The sequence below is a fragment of the Rhincodon typus genome, chromosome 11 (genome assembly GCF_021869965.1).
Source record: "Rhincodon typus isolate 14 chromosome 11, sRhiTyp1.1, whole genome shotgun sequence".
NCBI lineage: Eukaryota > Metazoa > Chordata > Chondrichthyes > Orectolobiformes > Rhincodontidae > Rhincodon > Rhincodon typus.
This window is the reverse complement of record NC_063342.1, coordinates 18915337-18940086: the sequence shown is the minus strand read 5'-3', so window position 1 is coordinate 18940086 and position 24750 is coordinate 18915337. Positions and strand designations below refer to the sequence as shown.

At 42.5% G+C, this 24750-nt stretch overlaps 1 protein-coding gene across 4 annotated transcripts in view; it reads right to left on the bottom strand.

The window, feature by feature from the left end:
- Window positions 1-12983, bottom strand: part of LOC109931459 (MORC family CW-type zinc finger protein 3-like) — a 57845-nt gene extending 44862 nt beyond the window's left edge. For all 4 annotated transcript variants that reach the window (XM_048602601.1, XM_048602603.1, XM_048602602.1 and 1 more), the window contains exons 1-7: window positions 12744-12983; window positions 12452-12524; window positions 8036-8168; window positions 4862-5076; window positions 3570-3714; window positions 2812-2965; window positions 2240-2368 (exon numbers count right to left, since the gene is read on the bottom strand). In XM_048602601.1, coding sequence (XP_048458558.1) covers window positions 2240-2368; window positions 2812-2965; window positions 3570-3714; window positions 4862-5076; window positions 8036-8168; window positions 12452-12524; window positions 12744-12830 — 936 coding nt within the window. In that variant the 5' untranslated portion in view covers window positions 12831-12983. The remainder of the gene's footprint in view (window positions 1-2239; window positions 2369-2811; window positions 2966-3569; window positions 3715-4861; window positions 5077-8035; window positions 8169-12451; window positions 12525-12743) is intronic.
- Between the last annotated feature and the right edge of the window lie 11767 nt (window positions 12984-24750).

The window sequence follows — 24750 nt, the reverse complement described above, 5'->3', positions numbered from 1 at the left end:
CAAAAAGAATTCTTTGTCTCCTAGGTGGAAAGGTCCCTATCAAGTACTACTGGTCACCTGCACTGCCATCAAAGTAGAACAACATCAGGTCTGGATTCACGCTACTCGGTGCAAGCTGCTGAAGAAAGATAAGGTTGCTCAGGAAGACTGAAGACCTAAGAAGATGCAGTGGCTGTATTGATTCTTGTCTGACTCCTGGGCAATCTAGTTCGATCCGATGCATGGGTATCAGTGCAAAAGTCCACTCACCCTCCAGCCCAGAACTCCTTTTTATCCCTCAGTTATGCATATGCAATACGGCTAAACGTCTCCTTGTGCTGGGTGTGCACTCACATCCCGATTCACTCAAAAGGGGGAAATCCTCTTACAACTGATCCCCTTTAATGTCTCCGAAGTGGCAGAATGGGTCATTCAACAGAATGAATCCCTAAGGGCTGGTGTTCACACGGCTGCTACATCTTCCGCAGAGAGGGGGATATATTGGGTGGACATTACAGGCACCCAAGAGAAGTGGGAATCGGCAGGGTACAACTTTTTAACATTTAAAGGTTGGTACCAACCTCTACTTAATACCGCCCATATCCCACCATACGTCGCCATCACTAATACATCAAGGGTGGGAAAACTGGTAAATTCCATTTGCCTCACTAGATCTAAGCTTAAGGGTTGGTTTGCAGGTCAGAGTAATTGCACCCAATATTTTGATGTAATGCCAGAGGCTTGGCCTCCATCCAAGCTTAATTTTACTAACCTCACATCAGCAGGAACTTTTGATTATATAACTCAGTTTATCCCTTATAACAGTAGCTATTTTGGTAATGGCCTCAGGGCCTACACTTGGCTGTCTCCCTCAGGGACCGGATCTTGCTATTTGGCCTAGATCGTTCCTCACATGCGTCATCTCCCCACTCTAGACAAGCACCCCTCGTGGACCAGACGTAACAAGCGTGCTATCGCTGAAACCGAGTGGTTCTTCATGATTACCTTCCCTATTTATGGGACCAGGAAAGCAGCACGCAAATTAATTAACATGGCATCTGCCTTAGAGAAACTGGCCAATGAGACTGCCTGTGCTTTTGAGGAAACTAACCAAGCCATTTCCCGCTCATCTGCCGAACCTGTGGCAACCCGCACTGTAGCCTTACAGAATCCGCCTGGCCCTTGACTTTATTCTGGCCGAGAAGGGCAGCACATGTGCCATCACTGGCCAAGAGTGACGCATTTATATCCCAGATGAATCCGAAAACACCGCTCGTTTGGCTGATCGCATCCAACGAGCCGTCAACCAGATCAAAGCTGTTGGTGAACAATTTCACAACTATAAATCCTCCGAGCTCTGGTTGGTGGCCATTCGGGAGTTGGTGGAGTACTCTAACTCATTATAGCACCATCCTGGTTATTATTATTATCGGTGTTATCGCTACACGTCTGATTTGTTCTGTTCCTACCCCCCACCCACCGTGGACCTCAAAACCCTGTCCCTTTATTCCCCTGTACTGTAACCAGCGATCCCAATTATGATGAACAGGAATGCCTCAACAGGAAACCCTTTCCCTTAGGGTATGACCCCAGATTTGATAACAGTGACTACTGATAGTGATCCAAGGAGCAAAAAGGAGGGAATTGTGGAAGAATAGTTAAAGCGTAAAGAGAGATTAGATGTAGAATGTGGCTAAAACTCAGAATTAGAGGTTAGAATGATGGGAAAATAGGTCAAGTAAAATACACGTGACAAATTGTTACAAGACTACAGAAAGCTTAGATCACGTTGTGCAATGTTGACCAGAAACTTAAGACACATGCTGCTTAAAGTTAACAAATCAGCAACCAAAATTTGAGAGATCATGACAGATAGCCTGCCTTGGTGGGGTGGGGGGAGGTGTGGTAATATGTGCACGTGCTTGCGTGCATGCAATAACTATTTCGTAAGTTTCCTCTATGTATAAATACCGCTCCAATTCTGCAATCTGCGGAGATTGCGTACCTGACGACTTGTCAGTAGCGGCTCCCTGTGATATCACGAATAGAGCCTCTTTGCCTCGAAGTCTGAACTCGTATGCTTAAGTTAATCTCTTCGACATATCTGCTGAGGTTTTACTGCAAAACGTACTACTGAAAATTCCCATTACTGTCAATATTTCACCTTGAAAAATGTACACTTTATAAAGTGGCATATATTTTATCATTTACAAGTTCATCTCCCATGTTATTTTGTTTAAAGTTACTACAAAAAGGATACAATAAACATTGGTTTGTATATATCATGTTCAATGTGAGCGAGACTTTTAGAAATGAGCTGAGTTTTGACTTTCACTCCCAGAAGAATGATTTGCATCCGTGGCTTCAGGTACAAAATACTACAATAGGCCTGAAAAAAAAATACAACAACCTATAAGTATGAAGTGGAAAATATCTCAAATATTCTTTAAATATTCAGTGATCATCCTCATGAACATCATCTATAGTAAGCTAATTCCAATATTAAATTTTATTTCAAATTCTCAGATTAAATAAACCAATGGCATGGAACAGAACGTCAGAATAGACTTTTTCTCAATGCACCTTAATAATCAATACTTATTTAGAAGCAGTTATTCTCTTCACAAGGCCATATGTGTTTTTAAAATATTTTGCACATTGACACTTGTCAGGAAAATTCAAATTACTACAATTCAAATCAGAAACAAAACTAGTTGGTTGTGACTCAATTTTATTTATTTGGACAATCAAATTTCAATCACAAACTGCCTGGCCTTCCAAAATACCAACATAAGCAACTAAGCTTGCTGGCAACACTTCATTTTAACTTACTCTTAAAGAATAATCACTTTCAGGCACAATTTGATCCATCCGTTCCTGTCTTTTGTACTTTCTTTTTCCTGTGTCGTCATCTAAAAGATCTCCGGGAATTCTGATGTCATGCTTATCAGATTCAAAGTCAAACTCTGGTTTTCCATCCTTGGTTCTTGAAATAAATTAACACTATTAAAATCTGTACCTTAAGTCTTTGAAATTTAACAAAACTCTCTCAGAAAGTACTTAGAGCTATATAACTGGTCATTCACAGAATAAAAAGGTAACAGACCTCCTAGTAAAGGTGATCAAACTAAGGAGGATTTTAATAAGGAACAAATTTCTATTGATCGCTGAGTCAGTAACTTGAGTGTATCTGTTTAAGATCATAAAATAAATGGAGAGTTACAATTTATTATCTAGACATTGTCAAGACATCAAATATCGACCAGAAAAGAGTGGTTGAAGTGGAATCTAACTGCCCAACTAGGAAAGGGAAACTGGATCAAAGTTTAACTTATTTTAAAATAAGGGTAGAGGGAAGAACAGGAAACTGGGACTGAACAGACAGCACTTTCAGAGAGCCAGTCCAAATGTGGTTAGCCAAAGTGCCTCCTTCTGTGTGTAAAGTCTCATTATGCAATGATTGTATCAGCGACCAGAATACAGCTGTTTTAAAAAGTCCATCGATGAGTGCAATCTATTGTGTCTTCCACTGTGTTCATTTCTTTCCAGTGAAATTGTTACAAAGTACCAATTAACAAAGTTTAACTTACATTCTTATATTCCAAACTATAATCCTTGTCCCTCGTTTTCCAGAAATAGCATCCAGTTCTGCCAGGAGCTCTTTTTCCGTGTTAAATAAAGAATATTGCAAAATTGCTTTCAAACTTGACTGCATGTCCTCGCTTAGAAGCTTTTGTAAGACTGGTGTTAAAGAATGTAACCATACTTTCAAATAAATAGCAGTTTGTAACTCTTGCAGCGTATCAACATTTCTCAGGTTCCCAACATGTTTTGCCAAACTTTGAAGATCTTTTCAAAGAATATTGTGAACATAAAAATATCTTCTTACAATGCACAAAAAGCACAGAAAGCCTGAAACAGGAGGAACAATGATTCGAGCTCAATAGATGAAGCTGCAGTTTTGGAATATGAAGATGTATTATTTGAAACATTAATTTGGATTATTATTGACTGGACACATACCTGACTCTTTTTTGGCAAGAACATATTGCAAAACACAGGACTCTAGCCACAGCAGGGAAAAAAAATGGAAGCATTTGCAAAGAATACAAGCTGCTTTTCGGTATAAGATCAAATGACCCAATTTGCGAATGTATAAAGCTACTGGATTGGAACATGAAGAAAGATCTTGCTTCAAGCAACAGTTTTTATCCTCTTTTTCCAAAAGCCTTCTAATAAAATTGGAGAGTTCAAGACCCATCAGACACTTGATCACCACGAGTGGAGGGTTCTTAAAGGGAGATGTCTCAATTGTTGCAGCCAGAGAGTTCTTAAAAACAGAACGCACAATTCACCACCATTGCTTCCAGAAGAACAGAATTCAGATAGGCATGCCTGCAATCGAAGACTACTCAGTAGAAAGAAGTGGAGTGTGAAGTAACTTTGGCTACATTTCAATATTTGGACAATCTGGGAAGAATTTTTTTTTTTTTTTACATTTAGCTGATACTTGGCCAAAAAAACAATGTAACATTTTGCAGAGATTTTTTAAAATATTCTGTTCCTGGACTCAGAGCTTGTGTGTGTATGGGTACAATGGTTTCGAGAAGGGTAGTTGCATGCATTTGCACAGTTTAAACCATTCTTATTAATCTTTATATCTTTGCTTGCCGAGTGTTAATTTGCCCAGTCAAAACAACATATGGGGATGGGAAGTGTACATAAATCACAACTCCCAACAAACATTAAACACCAATAATGCCACTCACCAACTACATTAAAAATTGCAGAGCACAGACCTGCAGAAAAAGGGCAGATAATGCAGCTCTGAAACAGCAAGTCTTCTAATCAAGAACAAATATCTCCAACAGAAAAAGGATATTGTTCATGTTGAATGAAACAATCGGTACAATCACATTTTCTGCTTTTATTGCTTCAAGATAAGTCTGCGACAAGAAGCCCACACTACATGTTTCCCCATTTTTTGTAAAAACAATTGCATCTTTTCCCAACCGCATGGATCCAGACTTGAAGCCGTTGCCATAAAGCCCAACAGGTGCGTGACCATTTACTGCAACTTTATCACTGAATCCAAAGCTGGAAGGAACAAGAAATAAAAAAATAAGAATTTAATGCTTTTCAAGCTAAAATAGTACATTGCTTTTCACATCTTAAAATAATAAATACAAGCAAAACCATTTAGCATTGCAGTACAGGTTTGAAAGGACAGGATTCACAACCTCAGAGTGAAGGGGTGACCCTTTAGAACGGAGATAAGGAGGAATTTCTTCAGCCAGAGGGTGATGAACCTGTGGAACTCATTGCCACAGAAGGCTGCGGAGGATGTGTTATTGAGCATTCTGCGGTTCTCCATTAGTAAAGGGATCGAAGATTATGGGGAGAAGGCAGGAGAATTGGGTTGAGAAATATATCAAATCAGTCATGATCAAATGGCAGAGCAGACTCAATGGGCTAAATGGCCATTCTACTCCTGTATCTTATGATCTTATCTGCTTCTGTTCCATAAAGCTCATTGTATACAATTCACAAGACACTGTTATCACAATCTAGTTACCTTGTATGTACTCCTCCAACGAAGGCAAACTACTCTAGTTTATAGTTTAACTTCAAAACAGCAGAGCTACTGTTACAGCTAAAAATCTTCCTCAGCCATTTTATTTCAACTGAGAACCACTTTCAGCCAATTTGTACTGCTCTGACCTTACTGGGGCAGCCCTAATATGATCAATTATTGAATACCTTTAAGACTCCAACAGACAAATATTTGGTCTCTCACAAAATCAAGAGGTACTATTATCATACAGGAAAATGGAGTTGAAGCAAAAGATCAGTTATATTGATACTGAATGGTGGAGCGAGGTCACCATAATGTTATGGCCAGTTCCTGCTCCTACTGCATGTTCTTGTGAAACACCACATTTGGATCCCTTCAACTACATTTGCGTCCTTGTGAAACTCATCGAAGTCAAAAATGACACCCTACGTCACTGTGACAAAGGCAAGCTATCCGTCCTTCTTTTTGGCTTGCCTTCAACTCATCAATACAGATAACTACACCATTCTCCTTCATTGCAAGTTATCACCAGCTCTCTAAACTATCTCAGTGTCTCTAGGTTCTCAGAATGCTTTTGCAGCATTCAGTAATGATGAGCAGCCTGTTCCCCAGTTAAAAGTTGTGAAGAGTGAAGTTGTTATCTTTAGTCCTCAAGACAATCACAGCTCCCTAACCACCAACTCCAACTTTCTCCCTGGCAGCTGTTCAAGGCCAAAACAAATTTATGTCAAACTTTTTTTATTTGATTCAAATGATGAGTGATAATCTTAATTTGGTTGTTAGAATAATTCTTGGCACATTCGGATTATTTGCAAATCTACTCAATCGCAGAATTACATCTAATATTGGCTGTTACATTCTACATCTTTCAGGCACAGGTTGGTTGAATATGGTCAGTATACTGCCTGTTTCTCTGGACAAAGCATCATATCGTTTGATGCAAATCACAGTCATTGGGATGTACAGTCTATATCCCTGGTGTCACACCAACAATGAATTCTGAAATTGTCCATTTTGACAGAAAGAATAAAGAAATGATCTAAATGGGTGAGGTTTGCAGAGCTGCAAATTGTAGAGAGACCTGGGTGTCCTAGTGTGTGAATTACAAGAGGTTAGTGTGCAGGCACACCAGGTAATTAGAAAACAGAATGTAATCATTTATCCCAAGAGAATGGAATACAAACGTAGCAAGGTTATGCTTCAATTGTACATGGCACTGGTAAAACTGCTTCCAGAGTGCTGCGCATAGTGTTGGCCACCTGATTTCAGGAAGGATGTAAATGCATTGGAGGCAGAGATGGTTTACTGGAATTAAACCCTTTGCTCTTTGACCAAAAAGCAAGGATTGGACAGCATAAGTTTGTATCCATCGACTGGTGTTTAGAAGACCAAGATGTAACTTGATTGAAACATATAAAATTCCGAAAAGGTTTTGACAGGGTAGATGTGGAGAGGATGTTATTTTCTGTTATGGGAGAATCTAGTTCTAGATCAGGAGTCACCCATTTAAAACCAAGGTTAGGCGATTTTACTTTTCTCTCTGAGGGGGTTGAGTGTTTGGAACTCTTTCCCTGGAAAAGGTAATGGAAGCAGAGTGCTTGAAAATTTTTAAGGCAGAGGTAGGTAGATTCTTATTCGGCAAGAATTAGAAAGCTTCTCAGGAATAGGAATTTGGATGAGATTGCAACAAGACATCATGGGCAGAATGGATTTGAGGGTCTGAATGGCCTGAGGACCCGGATTTGTGTGTTCTTATGTATTTAGGATAAATTATTGTTCCATTTTAAATTTGCATACATCCTGATGTGTGCGAGATAAAAACCTACGAAAGTATTTGTTTATCAAATAACTATTTTGACACACATTGGTCTGATGACATTATTTTCAGAAAAGGATTGATTACATTACTAGGTGCTTTCTTCCTTTCTAAAGGGAATGATTAAAAGGCATCAATTTTTTAAGAATGCATAATGCACCATTTCTACAACTCCATTTGCAGTAAATTGTATCCTAGAAATCCCATGGACTTCCAGAAATGAAGGATCTGACTCACAGATGCAAAACAACTTACTATGTTAGCAGGGTTAGATGAAGTTAAGCAAGAAAGGTAAGCATACTGCAAGATGAGTGAAATTTTAGTTTCAGTCTCAGTAATTTTCAGTATTTCTGTTAATCCCTAAAATTGTATAGTATACAGCCCAGAAGATAGCCTTGCTTAGAGTGTGTAATTGTGTAAGTAAGGTTGCTACCTATTACTTTAAGTTGTTGCATGCACCAGCAAACAATGATCTCAAGCAAAGGTTAACCACAAAAGACACAAGTATATCAAGCTGCAGTCTACTGCTCATAATCTAAAGATTTTCCATTCAAATTGCTGAATAATTTTAATCATGAAAAGAACTTTCAAAGATCAAAAACAGAGAACATGTCACTGATTTTCCTTCTATATTATTTATAAGAAAAGCAACAAATTACAGGTACCTCAACATTTTGTGCAACTTGCTTTGATTCATCCCCTGGCCGTTGTCGGCAAATATCAAGCAAATTTTTTCCTTTATTTCAGTCTTATCAATCCACATCTGCTTTGCATTTACATCTGGATCATATGCATTATCTGGAGAAGTGAAAACAAAGTCAAACAATGGAATAAAAATTGTTTCTATTTAGCTGAATTAATTTTAGAGACAATGCACTTTAAAAGAAACCACATCCTATGAAGAGGACAGCATGCTGGCAACTTATCACTTGAAAGATGCCACATTAACGTAAGCAGTCTCATCAAAGCTGACAGCCCTCAGCTAATTTGATTCACTCCTCAAAGAAGTACGGACCAAAGAGTTGAATTGCACAGGTGAACCGAGAATCATAGAATCCCTCAACAATAAGTGTACTGTTTTGGATACTGTTTGGGGGGTTGGGGGGGGAACGACCTGCCAGGGGTAAGTCACAGGGACCGTGTCTCTGGTACAGGGTCTGGCTGTGTGGCTCAGAAGGGAAGTGGGGGAGAATAGGAGATCAATTGTAGTGGGGGATTCAATAGTTAGAGGCACAGACAGGTGGTTCAGTGAATACGAATGAGACGAACGGATGTTGCCTCCTGGATGCCAGGGTCCGTGACGTCTCGGATCGTGTCTTCAAGATCCTTAAGGGGGAGGGTGAGCAACCAGCAGTCATGGTACACATCGGTACCAATGACCAATGACATAGGTAGAAAAAAGACAGAATGTGAAACACGAGTACAGGGAGTCAGATTGGAAGCTGAAGTCCAGGACGAACAGGGTAGTTATCTCTGGATTACTACCAATGCCATGTGATAACGAGGTAAGAAATAGGAAGAGAGTGCAGCTAAACACGTGGCTACAGGGTTGGTGTAGGAGGGAGGGCTTCCATTATGTGGATAATTGGAGCACATTCTGGGGAAGGTGAGACGTGTATAGTAAGGACGGGTTGCACCTGAACCGGAAGGGCACAAATATCCTGGGAGGGACATTTGCTCGAGCTATACGGGATGGTTTAAACTAGATTGGCAGGGGGTGGGGAACCAGGTTTGTAATTCAGAGGATGAGGTATTCAGCCTTCCAAAAAACACAACAGGGAGTGAGGTTGTTAATAAAGAAATGCGGTTGATGGAGTGTAATTGTGGACACAGGGATGGTTTGAAGTGTGTATACTTCAATGCTAGAAGCATCAGAAATAAGGCGGATGAACTTGGAGCATGGGTCAGTACTTGGAACTACCATGTTGTGGCCATTACAGAAACTTGGGTAACTCAGGGACAGGAATGATTGTTGGAAATTCCAGGATTTAGATGCTTTAAAAGAAATAGGGAGGGTGGTAAAAGAGCCAGGGGAGTGGCATTGCTAGTCAGGGCTAGTATAGCAGCTACTGAAAGGCAGTTCGAGAGTGATATGTCTACAGAGTCAGTTTGGGTTGAGGTCAGGAACAAGAAAGGAGCAGTCACTTTGTTACAGACCCCCTAATAGTTGCAGAGAAGTGGAGGAGCAGATTGGAAGGCAGATACTGGACAGGTGCAGAAGTCACAGGGTTGTAGTCACGGGTGACTTCAACTTTCCAAATATTGATTGGAAACTTTTTAGTTGTAATAGTTTAGATGGAGCGGATTTTGTCCAGTCCGTTCAGGAAGGATTCCTGACACAGTATGTAGATAGACCAACATGAGCAGAGGCCACTTTGAATAGGTGGCAAATAACAATCGCACTACACAGTCAGTCTACAACTACCTGCAAAAACCTGCTCCCCATAACATTCAACAGCTTTTCTATCATTGCAGTCCCGACTGCCAATAATTCTGGAAGTCACCACATCCTATGAAGAGGACAGCATGCTGGCAACTTATCACTTGAAAGATGCCACATTAACGCAAGCAGTCTCATCAAAGCTGACAGCCCTCAGCTAATTTGATTCACTCCTCAAAGAAGTACGGACCAAAGTGTTGAATTGCACAGGTGAACCAACCACATAAATATTGTGGTAACAAGAGTAGCTCAGAGCCAATAATACATCTCAATTCTACAAAGTCTGTCCAACATCCATAAAGCACAGTGAAGTGCATGATGAAGTAATCTCCATTTGCCTAGAGGAATTCACTTCCAAACCACTCAAGAAGTTCAACACAATCCAGACAAACTGCCTGCACTGTACCGTGTCAAGCTCATTGGAAACTTACTTCACCACTATTGCACAATGGAGGCACATACAAATACAATATGACAAAACTTGACCATATAGTTAACAATGAAGAGAATGGCTGTAGATTACAGATTGGTTCGCTAAGTGAATGTAAAAGTGGCAAGCAGAACTCAATTTATAGAAGTCTGAGATAATGATTTTCTGGAGGGCAAACACAACACAATAAAAAGGAATATACTGAAAGGGGCAAGGGAAGTGAGAGACATTGGGGTCCATATCAACAGGGTTCTCAAGGTGACAGGGCAAGTAGATAAGACAGTATAGAAAGTAAATGGAACATTCACCTTTACAGGACACAAGGTATGACCACAAAAGCAGGAATGTAATGCTGAAATTGTGTAAACACTGGATTGGCCACAGTTAGAATTGTGTATACAATTCTGGTCACCATATTTACAGGAAGGAATGCAAATGCTCTAAAGGGTACAGAAATATTTACAAAAATGTTGCCAGAAAATTGCCAGGTCTTGACTGCGGAGGCTACATTTTTTAAAAGTGGTTTCTGTTGTCCAAGTGATCAACACTCCTTCAACAAAAGCTCGGGATTTAAAAAATAAAGTCACTGGAAATGCCTCTGCCACCACCGTGTTAAAATCTCAAACCTTCAGTGGCTTCTGCAAGAATTCCACTTTGGAGCAACATATTTTCTGCCAGGCTTGGCTGGTCAGTGCAACCTTCACCTACAACCATCCTCTCCCACCAGCCTGAATCTTCGGCCTAATCCAAATCCACATGGATTTCAAATAGATGACATTCAGGACATCATTGAAAAAAATAATTCTGCAATCCTGTGTTCATACTGGAAACAGCGTCAGCAAATACATCTTAAAAACTGCACTTGCACATCTTGATAAAACTACTGCATGGTGCACAAAACACTGTGGGGGTTGTTTCTCCAGTCTCATGAGAGCATTGACAAGCAGAGACCTGCTCCTCTCCAGGCAAAATGAACATGTCCAGGCATTGCACCTTTTCTGTACTAAACAAAAGCACAGTGACAATAACTCCCTTATGCATCAGTGTTGCCCAGTGTCAACTTGCCAATCAATGAGCACCTTTACACTGTGGAATAAATATTGCTGTTCCCTGCAAAATTTGGGACTTTTTCATTTGTCACATTTGACTGAGAGATTACAAGTTTCAGGTGTATATGGTTTCAAGAAACACTCAAGTTTCGTACTGTACTACCAAATGACTATTTGTAAGGGGTTAATTATACAATCCAAATTCAGTTACATTTCTGAAGAAGGGTCTAGGCCCGAAACGTCAGCCTTCCTGCTCCTGTGATGCTGCTTGGCCTGCTGTGTTCATCCAGCTCTATGCCTTGTTGTCTCAGTTACTAAATAGCTAGGCGTTGAGTATTTAAAATGTAATTTAAAATGTAAAAAGCAGTTGCAGAAGTATGATTTTTAAAAAAAATCAGGAGTCAGACAGGATTTTGCATCAAATAAATTCCTTAAGTTTCAAAGTACAAATTTCAGCATAAACACCGGAATCAATAGGCGTGGATCAAAAATGAAACTGAAAGCCATGGTCTGAGAGAGTAGCGAAATCTACTCAAAAAGTATGCAGTATAGTTTCAAGGAATTTTTGTAATAGATATTCTTTCAGATAAGCTTTGGCAACTTGCGTAGCATGAGCTATTTACTTCCTTCTGCAACCTGACATTTATAAACCAAAACTTATCAATACTTAACCACAAACTGGTTCAAATAGTCACTGCAGTTTTTGTTTTAAACAATTGTTGACTTACTGCACCATTGGCTTTGCAATGACTTAAATTTCCATATACAAGATCACATGTATAAAAGCTAAAAAAGTTCAGAATGAAGAATAAGGTTCTTTATTTTGAAGAGATCCAGATTCTCAGAGGCATTACAGAACTTCAGAAAAGAGTCAAGATAAAAAAAAACAAAATTGCCTGAAATTGCAGCATATGTGGCAGCAACTTAAGTTCTGAGGAAGGGTCACTGGACTTGAAACGTTAACTCTGATTTCTCTCTACAGATGCTGCCAGACGTGCTGAGCTTTTCCAGCAATTTGCGTCTTGGTTTCTGATTTACAGCATCCGCAGTTCTTTCGTCATTTTTTAAAAAAAGACTTCATTTTAAAGTTGATAATAAAAATGATTAACACTCAGAAAGGAGAGGTGGGGGGAGGGCAAGAAAAAGAGTTGACAGCACTCACCTATCAGTTCTGCCACTGCACTGAAAGGCCAAGTGTGACTGGTGGAGTTGGTGTGCAGGAATTTGGGACTCATCTGAGTGAATTAAGATAACACACAGAGAATTAATAAGCAGGGCATGGAGACGGAGATCAGACTACAGAGGCAGGCAATACAACATCTCCAAAACAAACCGCGTGCCCTCCTGTCACTCAGGACGGTACACCCTCCCCAACCCCAGCCCCTCACCCACGATGCTGGGTGAACCTCCGTCCAGCTATCAGGCTCCACAGCGGCTGCAGCCACATTACTCACGGCGCTCAGAGGGATGTCCTGCGGTCCCAACGCCAGCGGCCTGCCGTCACTGCCGCCGGCCCCGCTCCGCACGGAGGCCAAGGCCATCTCGTCGGCTGCTTGGTCCTTTAAAAGGCGCACGATTTGACGGACGGGGCCACAGGGAGCAAGACCGCCGCCTCTACGTTGACAAACTCCAATCTCCTCCCCTCCCCTACATCTCGCGGAGCTGGATTCCCACCCCCGCTTCAGTCATCTCCCAGTGGCGCACTTCCGCCAGGCCCCGCACCCGCCCACCGGGCATGCGTCACCGACACCACCAACTTCCCGTTAGCTTTCCTGGAAACAACCAGCGTTGGGTTTCACAGCGAGTCACCCATGGAGAGGCAGCAAGCGAATGCTTCCGGTCTAGAGGGCTCTTCACCAAAGCTGGAGTGAAGTGTGGAGGGGAGAGCGTTTATGTTATAGTTTGAGGGAGTGTAGGGTGCTGCTGGAGAAAGGATGTTGATAGTTCAGATTAAGTGATGGGAAAGTGAGAATGGCAGAACAATGGTGTGTCTCCTGCCAGACTGGAAAGAACTTTCAAGAACAGTGGGGTTGGGGCGGAGGGGAGAGAGGACATATGAACACAGGATGTTACAAGCTAAAAGAAAGGGAAGGGTTTACAATTTGAAGTCCAGGAGGCTGTAAAGGGCCTAGTCTTTTGAAGGTGCTGAACTCAATATTAAGTCCTGAAGTGATTTGCTCTTCTGGTCAGCTGTTCTTACTTCCTCATGCTCCCCACCTTCTCCAGGCCAATCAATGCTGGCCCACTACATAGGGCCCAATCCATCTAACCTGCCCTGCCATTCACCATGGCCACGGCTGATCAAACACATAATTCCTTTTACTCACCCCACACCCATAACCCTGTCTGCCACTGGACAATCCAAAATCTATCCCTCAATCTCTGTGCCAGTGGTCATCCGAAATCTGTCCCTCAACTTCTACTTTCTATCTGTAAACTGTCTGTGATAGAGAATTCCAAAGGTTCATAACCCTCTAAGTAAAATCATTTCTCCTCACCTTGCATTTAAGTGACATCACTCTCTAAATTAATTTGGTGGGGGTATGAGGCAGAGTAAATGCAAAATCAGTAGCATGGTGAAACCAAGATATAGATGGAATACAGGGACAGTCCGGTAGGCAGAAAAGACATGGTCAATGAGGTACATGGGAGCTTCAGAAAGCTAAAATGTATTCTAATGCAAGGAGCTTGACTGGTTGGATCAACTGAAGAGTGTTGATCAGCTCATGGGAATATGATATTGTTGCAAACACTGAAACATAGCGGAAGGAAGGGAAGGACTGGCAGCTCCACATTCTAGGGTATAAAAGTTATCTTAAAAGTTAAAAACAAATTTGGTTATTTTGCTGGGATTATACTATAAGCATTCCAACAGTCTGAGGAAGGCAGGCAAATCATGGAAAAGTGCGAGTGGAATAGGGTTATAGTTGTGGGCAATTTTAACTTTATTAACATTAACTGGGATTGCCTTAATGTGAAAGGATTAGGCAGGATGGAATTTTTAAAGTTTAGCCAGGAGAGAAATTTTGTGTAAGTATGTAGATAGTCTTGTTAGAGATGACATACTGCTGGACCTAATCCTAGGGAACAAAGCCAGTCAAGTGGTTGAAGTATTAGTGGGTGAGCATTTTGGGAATAGTGACCATAATTAAGTTTCAAAGTCATGATGGACAGGGATAAGAATAGTGCAGGAAGTGTCTAATTTGGGGGGAGGCCAATTTCAATATCATTAGACAGAATCCGGCAAACATAGGGAGAAGGTATGTCTACATTTGGAAAATGGGAGTTCTTTTTTATAAGATGTAAAGTGAGCATTCAGGCCATCATGTTCCTCTAAGAGCAAAAGGCAAGCACATCAAGTCCAGGGAACAGGGAAAGCCCTTCAAAAGGACAGAGAGTATAGGGGGCCGCTTAAAAAATAATTAAGGAGGGGGACGAGGGGCCATGAAATATCTTTGGCTGATAGAATTAAGGAAAATCAGGAGTTTTTATAATCTTATTAAGAGTAGGATGATTATCAGGGAAAGAGGGGAACCTATTAGATATCAAAGGGGCAAGCTGTGTGTGGAGCCAGAGGACGTGAATGAAGTCTTAAATTAATATTTCTGATCTGTATTGGTAAAGAAGAAAGACATGGCAGCTGGGGAGAACATGTTAAGATTAATAAGGTGGCAGTATTAGATGTTTTAGCAGGCACAAAGGTGTCTAAATTCTCAGGACCTGATAAGATGTATCCCAGGTTGCTATGGGAGGAGATTGGGTCCTGGTGGAGATATTTAATACTTTGCTTGCCACAGGTGAAGTACCAGATGACTGGTGGATAGCTAATGTGGTTCCTTTGTTCAAGAAGGGCAGCAGGATCGCATTTTCTCCATTTCCCACACTTCTGCCTTCAAACTGCCTCCACCCACAAACAAAAGGATTGTGTCGCCCTAGTTCTCACATACCACTCCACCAAGCTCCTGATTCAATGCATCATTCTCTCGACATTTCCGCCACCTACAATCAGATCCTACCACCGAAAAGATACTTCCCTCTTCACCCCATCTGCTTTCCACAGGGACCATTCATTCCATGACTCTCTTGTCAGCTCAACACTCCTCACCAACCTCTCTACCACACCCGGTACCTTTCCCTTCAACCGCAAGAGGCGCAACACCTGCCCCCACATCTCCCCTCTCACCTCCATCCAAGGCCCAAACAATCCTTCCAGATCCGGTAGAGATTCACCTGCACCTGGTCCGACCTAATTTATTGTATCCGTTGCTCCTGTATATCGGGGAGACCAAACGTAGACTCAGGGACTGGTTCGCGGAGTATCTGTTCCCTGTATGCAACAACAAACCCAACCTTTCGGTTGCCATCCATTTTAAATCCCCCTCCCACTCCCCTGATAACATGTCCATCCTTGGCCTCCTCCACTGTCAGAGTGAGGACGAATGTAAACTGGAGGAACAACACCTGATATTTCACCTTAGAAGCTTACAGCCCAATGGCCTTAACATGGACTTCACCAGCTTCAAAATCCCTCCCCCTCCTGACCTAACCTCACCTGTCCGTCTTCCTACTCACCGATCCGCTCCACCCTTCCCACAGACCAATCATAATAACCTCCTACCTGCATCCACTTATCACCATCTCTCCTAACCTTCTTCCCAACCCACCACCCCCTCTCTACTTATTTCTGGGCCAAAACACTGACTTTCCTGCTCCTTGGATGCTGAATGACTTGCTGTGCTTTTTCAACCTCATACCTATAGTCTCAGTTGTTGGACTTGCTCTACGGCAGCAATATTTTTTTCCTGAGGTGAAGGGGCTGAGTACTGCTCACAGTACTCCAAATGCAGTCCAAACAAACTCCTATGCAATTAAAGCAAGAATCCACTCAAAAAATCCTCCTGAAATAAAGGCTAACATTCCATTGGCCTTTCTGATCTTTTAGGGCATTTACCAGGATGATACATGTGCTGGAGAGTCTTAGTTATGAAAGAGAGATTGGATAGACGAGGAGATAACAAGGTGTAGAGCTGAATGAACACAGCAGGCCAAGCAGCATCAGAGGAGCAGGAAAGCTGACGTTTCGGGTCTAGACCCTTCTTCAGAAATGGGGGAGGGGAAGGGGATTCTGAAATAAAGAGAGGGGGGGGAAGCGGATGGAAGGTGGATAAAGGAGCAGGTAGGTGGAGAGGAGACGGCGGGGCTGGAGCCAGTAAAGGTAAGTGTAGGTGGGGTGTAAGGGTGGGGGTTGGTCAGCCCAGGGACGGACAGGTCAAGGAGGCAGGGATGAGGCTGGTAGGTAGGAGGTGGGGGTGGGGGTTAAGGTGGGAGGAGCGGATAGGTGGGAGAAAGGACGGACAGGTTAGGGAGGCGGGGACGAGCTGGGCTGGTGTTGGGATGCGGTCGGGGGCAGGGAGATTTTGAAGCTTGTGAAGTCCACATTGATACCATTGGGCTGCAGGGTTCCCAAGCGAAATATAGGGTGCTGTTCCTGCAATCTTCGGGTGGCATCATTGTGGCACTGGAGGAGGCCCAGGATGGACATGTCGTCCAAGGAGGGGGAGGTTCGCGACTGGGAGGTGCAGTCGTTTGTCGCGAACCGAGCGTAGGTGTTCCACAGAGTGGTCTAGAAGTCTCCACTTGGTTTCCCCGATGTAGAGGAGACCACATCGGAAACAGCAGATACAGTATACCACATTAGCAGATGTGCAGGTGAACATCTGTTGATGTGGAAGGTTTTCTTGGGGCCTGGGATGGGGGTGAGGGGGGAGGAGTAGGGGCAGGTGTAGCACTTCCTGCGGTTGCAGGGAAAAGTGCCGGGGGTGGTGGGGCTGGTGGGGAGTGTGGAGCGGACAAGGGAGTCATGGAGAGAGCGATCCCTCCGGAAGGCAAATAAGGGTTGGGAGGGAAAAAAGTCTTTGGTAGTGGGGTCAGATTGCAGATGGCGGAAGTGCCGGAGGATCCAGAGGTTGGTGGGGTGGTACGTGAGGACAAGGAGGATTCTGTTTTAGTTGTTATCGCGGGGACGGGGTGTGAGGGATGAGTTGTGGGAAATGCGAGAGCCGCGGTTGAGGGCGTTTTTGACTACTGTGGAGGGGAAGTTGCGGACCTTGAAAAACGAGGACATTTGGGATGTCCGGGAGTGGAATACCTCATCTTGGGAGCAGATGTGGCGGAGGCGAAAGAATGAGGAATAGGGGATGGCATTTTTGCAGGAAAGGGGATGAGAGGAGGTGTATTCTAGGTAGCTGTGGGAGTCGGTGGGCTTGAAATGGATATCGGTTTCCAGGTGGTTGCCGGAGATGGAAACAGAGAGGTCCAGGAAGGACAGAGAGGTATCAGAGATGGTCCAGGTGAACTTAAGGTTGGGGTGGAAGGTGTTAGTGAAGTGGATGAACTATTGGAGCTCCTCGAGGGAGCACGAGGCGGTGCCGATACAGTCATCGATGTAACGGAGGAAGAGGTGGGGGATAGGGCCAGTGTCGCTTCGGAAGAGGGATTGTTCCACATATCCTACAAAGAGGCAGGCATAGCTTAGGCCCATGCGGGTACCCACGGCTACCCCTTTTGGCTGTAGGAAGTGGGAGGAATTGAAGGAGAAGTTGTTAAGGGTGAGGACGAGTTCAGCTGAGCAGATGAGGGTGTCACTGGAGGGGGAGTGGTCGGGCCTGCGGGACAGGAAGAAGCGGAGAGCCTTTAGGCCATCTGCATGGGGAATGCAAGTGTATTGGGATCGGATGTCCACGCTAAAGATGAGGTGTTGGGGACCAGGGAATCAGAAGTTTTGGAGGAGCTAGAGGACGTAGGTGGTGTCACGGATATAGGTGGGGAGTTCCTGGACCAAGGGGGAGTAAACGGAGTCGAGATAAGTGGAGATAAGTTTAGTGGGGTAGGAGCAGGCGGAGACAATGGGTCGACCAGGGCAGTCAGGTTTGTGGATTTTGGGAAGGAAATAGAAACGGGTGGTGCAGGGTTGGGGAACGATGAGGTTGGAGGTTGTGGATGGGACGTCACCTGAAGTGATGAGGTTGTGGATTGTCTGGGAGATGATGTTTTGGTGGTCGGGGGTGGGGTCGTGATCAAGGGGACGATAGGAGGAGGTGTCAGAGAGCTGGCATCTGGCCTCGGCAATGTAGAGGTCAGTGTGCCATGCTACAACTGCGCCTCCCTTGTCCACGGGTTTTATGGTGAGGTTGGGGTTGGAGCAGGAGCAGATGGAGCGGAGGGCTGCACATTCTGTTGGAGAGAGGTTGGAGTGGGTGAGAGGGTGGAGAGGTTGAAGCAATTGTTGTCTCAATGGCAGTTGGAGGTGAAGAGGTCGAGGGAGGGTAGGAGGCCTTGGGGTGGTGTCCAGGAAAGGGGGGGGGGTGTTGGAGGCGGGAGAAGGGGTCAGTAGAGGGAGGGTTAGGCTCACTGTTAAAGAAGTAAGCACGGAGAAACTGTTCAACGTCCAAGCGTGAGTGGTATTCGTTGATGTTTGGGTGGAGGGGGATAAAGGCGAGTCCTTTACTGAGGACTGACCGTTCGTCGTCAGTAAGGGGGAGGTCTGGGGGGATGGCTGGGTGCTACTGTATACTCTGGAGCTGCTAGCTGTGGAAGCGGTGGGCGGAGCAGCGTCAGCAGGTAAGTCCTGGATGTTGGCGGCAGCAGCAGCGTCTCCGATGTCGGTGGCGTTGGTCTTGGAAGTGGAGGCAATGGAATAGGGTTGTTTTCCTTGGAGCAGAGGAAACTGAGGGGAGAAATGACTGAGATATATAAAATGTTGGATAAGGCTGAAGATAACAGGAACCGGCAAGAGGCCTAACAATGGCCTACTTTGTGAACTGATGTACGCTGAGTCAGTCAGATCTGTTAGGAGTTAAAACTGCAGGAAACCAGGAACTGCTAGCTCTATCAGGTAAAGTATACATTTGGACAAAACATTTGGGATTGCTCGTGTGCACGCATAAGTCCAAAGATGACTCACGTTTGAACAAAATGTTCAGGATTGGTCACGTGCATGCATAATTCCAAGTAACGAATGTACTTGGCACAGAGACTTGTGCATGAAAAGCCTGAACAAAATCTCTTCGGTCAACAACACTTTGAAGACTCACATTGTAAGAAGGTATACTATGTCAGGAGGCATGGTGAAGGCATCGAGCAGTTTCAGGCTGGCCATCTGCGAACTCGCCCAGATAATAACATTTGGGTTTAGTTACAGAAATCAGGGTAGTGAAAGACAGTGATTGAGATATCTCCAGTAGTTAACAGTATGTTATTTGTTTAAGTACTTAATAAATGAAATTATGGTTTTATAGAGATCCAAGTATCTCTGCTGTATCTTCATCTATATTAAGTGTTGTCTCTCAGAGATGGGCAACAAAAATTATGATCAGCATACACAAGATAGACAAGAAGGAACTTTTCCCCTCATTAGAAGGATCAATGACCAGGAGGCATAGATTTGAGGTAAGAGGCAGGAGTTCAGAGGGGATAAGAGGAAGATTTTTTTCACCCAGAGCATGGTGGGAATCTGGAATTGGAACTGCCTAAAGAGCATGGTTGAAGCAGAAACCCACATAACACTTAGAAGTATTAAGATATGCAGTTGTGATACCAAGGCATACAAGACTATGGGCCGGTGCTGGAAAACAGGATTAGAATAATCAGGTGCTTGCTTTTGACTGGCACAGACTCGATTGGCTGAAGGGCTGTCAGCCTTCAGTGGCTTATCGACAAGGATACCTATATCCCGCAGTATATTTTCTGACCTTTAACATTTGAGAATTACTCTGTACATTTCATCCTTCTACCAAAGTGGTTAACCTCACATTTTCCACATATTTCATTTTGTTGCCTATTCACTAAATCTGTCCACATTCTCCCAAAGCTGTTTTACATCTTCCTTGCAACGCATTCCATTTATGTTTGTAACATTTGCAAATTTGGAAATAGTACATTTGGTTCCACTCCCAAATCTTGATACATATTGTGAACAGCTGGGGCCCTAAGAACTGATCCATGCAGTACCTAACGAGCAACATCTTGCCAATGTGAGAATGACACATTTATTCCTACTTCCTAATTGTCTGATTGATTGACTATCATTAATCCATGCCAGTACATTACCTCCAATCCCAAAGACTTGATTTTTTCTAACCAGCCTCTTGTGGGGTCCTCATCAAAGACTTCTGAAAATCATTGGCTCTCCTTTATTAATTTTGTTAGTAACATTGAATTTTTGGAGGTTGTTATGACAATTACATTTCCCATCCATGCTGACTATGCCAAATCTGATCATTACCATCCAAGTGTACATTTATCCCATCTTTTATAATAGATTCTGATAGTCTCACATTAGTCATAGGGAAAATATCTGGTCTGTAGATCCCAGTTTTCTTTCTCACTCCCTTCTTCAAATAGTGGTGTGACAACTGCCACCTTTTAATCTACAGCATTTTAGAGGATAATCAGCTATCATCAACTATCTCTACAGCTACCTCCTTCAACACTATGGGAAATAGATCAAGTCCAGGGGATTCATCAACTTTTATTCCTTTTAGTTTCTCCAGTACAATCAACTTTCTGATGTTAGCACCCTTCAATTCCTCTTCACCTTAGCCACCCAGATTTCTAGTTCTGGGAAATTTGTTTCGTCGTCTTCTATGAAAACAGACAAAGTAATCACTTAGCTTCTATTGTTAATTCCCCATTATAAATATTCCAGACTGTCTGTAATGGCCCCACATTAGTTTTAGTCAATTATTTCCTTTTAACATATTTACAGAAACTCTTCCAGTTCCTTTTCATATTTTTTTCACTAGATCGCTTTCATATTCTATCCTCACCTTTCCTTAGTGGTTTCTAAGTCCTCCTTTTGCTAAAAAGCTTCAAATCCTCAGATTTACCACAATTTCTGACAATTGTAATAGACCTTTTCTTTAAAAAACTTATACAACCCTGAACTTCCTTTATTAGTCATGGTTGACTGATCTTGGAGTGTTTGCATCTATAGTTGCTGCAAGTCATGTTACAGTTCTTTAAAGACTATCATCTCTGTACAATATTTTCGATTTCCTGTTACCAACTTCACTTCTTTCCAATTTGCAATACTGCTCAGGTACCCATTTTCCTGGCAAAATAGTTTAAACCTTCCCCAACAGCACTAGCTGATCTCCGTGAAGATATCAGTCCCAATTATTCCAATCACTTAATGTAAACTATCAGCAGCCTTTCTCCCCCAGCACTCCAAAGCCAACCCTCCACATTATTACATAGATGCTGCTCCCTCCACACTTCACATCAGTTCTGAAGAGGAGTCATCTCGACTGGAATTGCTAGCTTGCCTTTTCTCCATGTATGCTGCTTGACCTGCTGTGATTTCCAGCATCGACAGTAATTTGCTCCTGCTCAGTCCCAATCCGATTGAGGTGAAATCCATCCAGCTTCTACAGGGCTGTCATGCCCCAGAATTTTTTGCATTTCCTCTGAAACCTGATGCCCTTAATGCCAGTTCTCAATTATGCCAGATATTCAATTCTGTTCTTATGATCATTAGCAGATGGGACTGGGAGTAATTCTGAGATTACTGCTCAAGCTCCAGTCTTTTAATTTCCTTTCTTATCCCCCGAAATCTGCTTTGAGGACCTCATCCTTTTTCCTGTTATTCCTTCACGGGATGTGGCTGTCACTGGCTCGATCAGCCTTTCTTGACTCTTAACTGCCCTCTGGGCAATTAGGGATGGGCAACTACATCATATCACTGGTTCCAGCGTGGACTAGATTTCTGGCTGATCCCACTTCCCCAGAAAGATATCTTGCAGCTGCTCCTTGCTATTCTTGACCCTGGCACCAGAAAGGCAACACAGCATCCTGGAGTCATATTTAATGGTACAGAAATGCCGGTCTGATCTCCTAAGGTGTAGATGTTACTCTTCCATTCTTCTTCCTCCTTCTCTAAAAAGCTGAGACAGCCTTGGGGCCACAGGCTTGGCTTCAACTACACTCCCTGAATAACTATCACCTCACTCATTTCCAAAATGGGAAAACATGTACCAGCAGGATAACCACCAGAGACACCTACGCTATATGCCTGGTTTTCTGTACCTGTGCACTTCTAATCTGTGGCGTGACCAGCTCTTGAAACATGCTATCCACATAATTTCGCATTTGTGAGGCAGAGGACCGAGAGAGTGCAACTGCTAGTTGAGTTCCAAACCCAGAGCTCAAGTTTGTGTAGATATATACTCCACTTGGCCCTTCTGCCCTGACATCCTTTAACTCAAAAAATTATTTGTTTCTCTTGGAATAAGCATGAACTTACTCTGAAAATGGATCAAACTATTTTTCAAAGAGAAAATTAGTCCAGAGACAAACTAAATACTCAGTTTTACTTCCAAGATTAGAAATATTTATCAAATTTACTTACCAGTCAACAGCTTTTGCTGCATTTGTGGTCTGCACCTCATTTCCATTCTGATCACCTCACACTCTGGAAACTATTTCTTTAATTAAACCTTATTTAAAGCTCCTGACTCCCTTCTGCCCAGAACTGACATTTTGATCCAAAGTCCCAGTCATTCACACCGTTTCATTCTGATGAAGTCTCCCTTACTGACTATACAGCTTATTCTGACTACATGTTTTGAATAAGTCCTTCTGAAACAGGGAGCTTTGATGATCACTTATTTCTCTTTGTTTCCTGCTACAATAACCAGTAGCTAATTCAGCAAGGCATTTCAGGTATTTGGTGCATAACTGCCTAAAATGAGGTAGCTGCCAGTATAACTAAGCTATTTTAACTTCTTTAATGGCTTGTGGTTTTACATCAGATTCTAACTTTTCCTATATAATTAAACTTGCAAATATTTACCAGTTGAATTGTCACTTCAAACCAAATTCCCAGTTACTTATTCTGAATCTGTCACACTTGGGTAAAGTCTCCCTCACTCTGACTGTACAGCTTACTCTGTAAAACGGACATACTGCAAAGCTAAGAAATGTTCATACCCACACATATGTTGGTCATTGGCAACTTTAAGGAAATATCTGTAAACAGTGATACCAAGTATCAGTAGTGATGAATATGGACAGTGTGATCCTTAGTTTCCTCCCTTACCGCAGCAACAATATATAAGACTTTAAGAATTCGTTAGTTATAATTTGCAACTGCTTGGACAGTTATGACTTAAGATAATGCACTGGCAAATTCGAGTGTTCAGATAGTTGCAGAAATCTTAAAATGTCTCATTATGTTTTATTGAAGAGGAAGGGAAGCTTAGGGCAAGTTTTCAATTCTCCCAGGTATATATTGTCATCATGTGGCTAAATCGAATCTTCAGACAGACATCTTAAGACCAAGAGATCATAAATTTGTTCTTATATAGTCTTTTGTTCCTGTAGAATTTTGTACTAACACTAAATTACTCAGTACTTCTTTACTCCTGTCCTGATTGATCTGGAGTTTGCTGAACTGCTCATAAGCTTTTTTCCTCCCTGAATGACCCACTTCTACCTGGAAGACCTGTACATCCTAATTTTAGGAATGATGATTCTTTTTCTAGAAGAAAGCCGATTCTGCTTCTGTCTCCTTGTTTCTAGGCAACAGTCCATTTCTACATTTTTTTATAAAAGCACTGACCTACTTACCTGAAAGAGACTCTATCCATTAGCATCCTAAGAATCAAAAGATATTGAGAATGTCAGAATATAAACAGTTGTGCTTTAAAACGGTCCGTTTAGATCCAAGGTTAAAGAGAGTTCATCTCTCATGGATAACAAAATCACTATTCCTATCTGGATACAAGGCCTATGTGATTCACATTGCCATAGGGAAGGGAGCTAAGCAAGTCAGTGTAAACTTCAGGTTATAGACTTTAAGAGTGAATATCACAGAAAGATGAGTTAGTTTGTCATAATCTGAGAAGGACAGAGAAAGAGAAAAGTTAGAAGTTGCAAGTTTCTGTGATTCACTTGCAGGAATATGGTAGAATTTTGTGCTCATATTGAAATGACCAATTTGAGAGTCAAATGAGCTTGGAAGGTTTGCCTAGATTGCAGTAGAAAGGGGACCTCCAATAATGCTCCTAACATGAAAAAGATAGCTTTGGGATTAGAATTTACAAGCTGAGAAAGGAAATGAACAGAAGCAAACCCTTTGGAGCCATGAAACATTTTGGACTGATCCTGAAAACACAGAATATCTATTTAAAAGGTCAGTTTAAGTTATGCCTGGGAAGTATTTTCTCCAGTTTAAATGTGAAATATTGTCCTTTCAGCAATTAACTTGGAGGTTCAAATTTCTTTAAAGTGTTTGGTTTCTATGGGGATCATAACAATTAACATTTATGAATAGACAGATAAAAGGTTTTTTAAAAACAGACAAATATGTGTAAACACGCAATGCATTGAGCATGGCTGATAACAGCAGTGTATAGGTAATTACATGATTTACAGGTACACACAACACTGGTATCAAAAGCA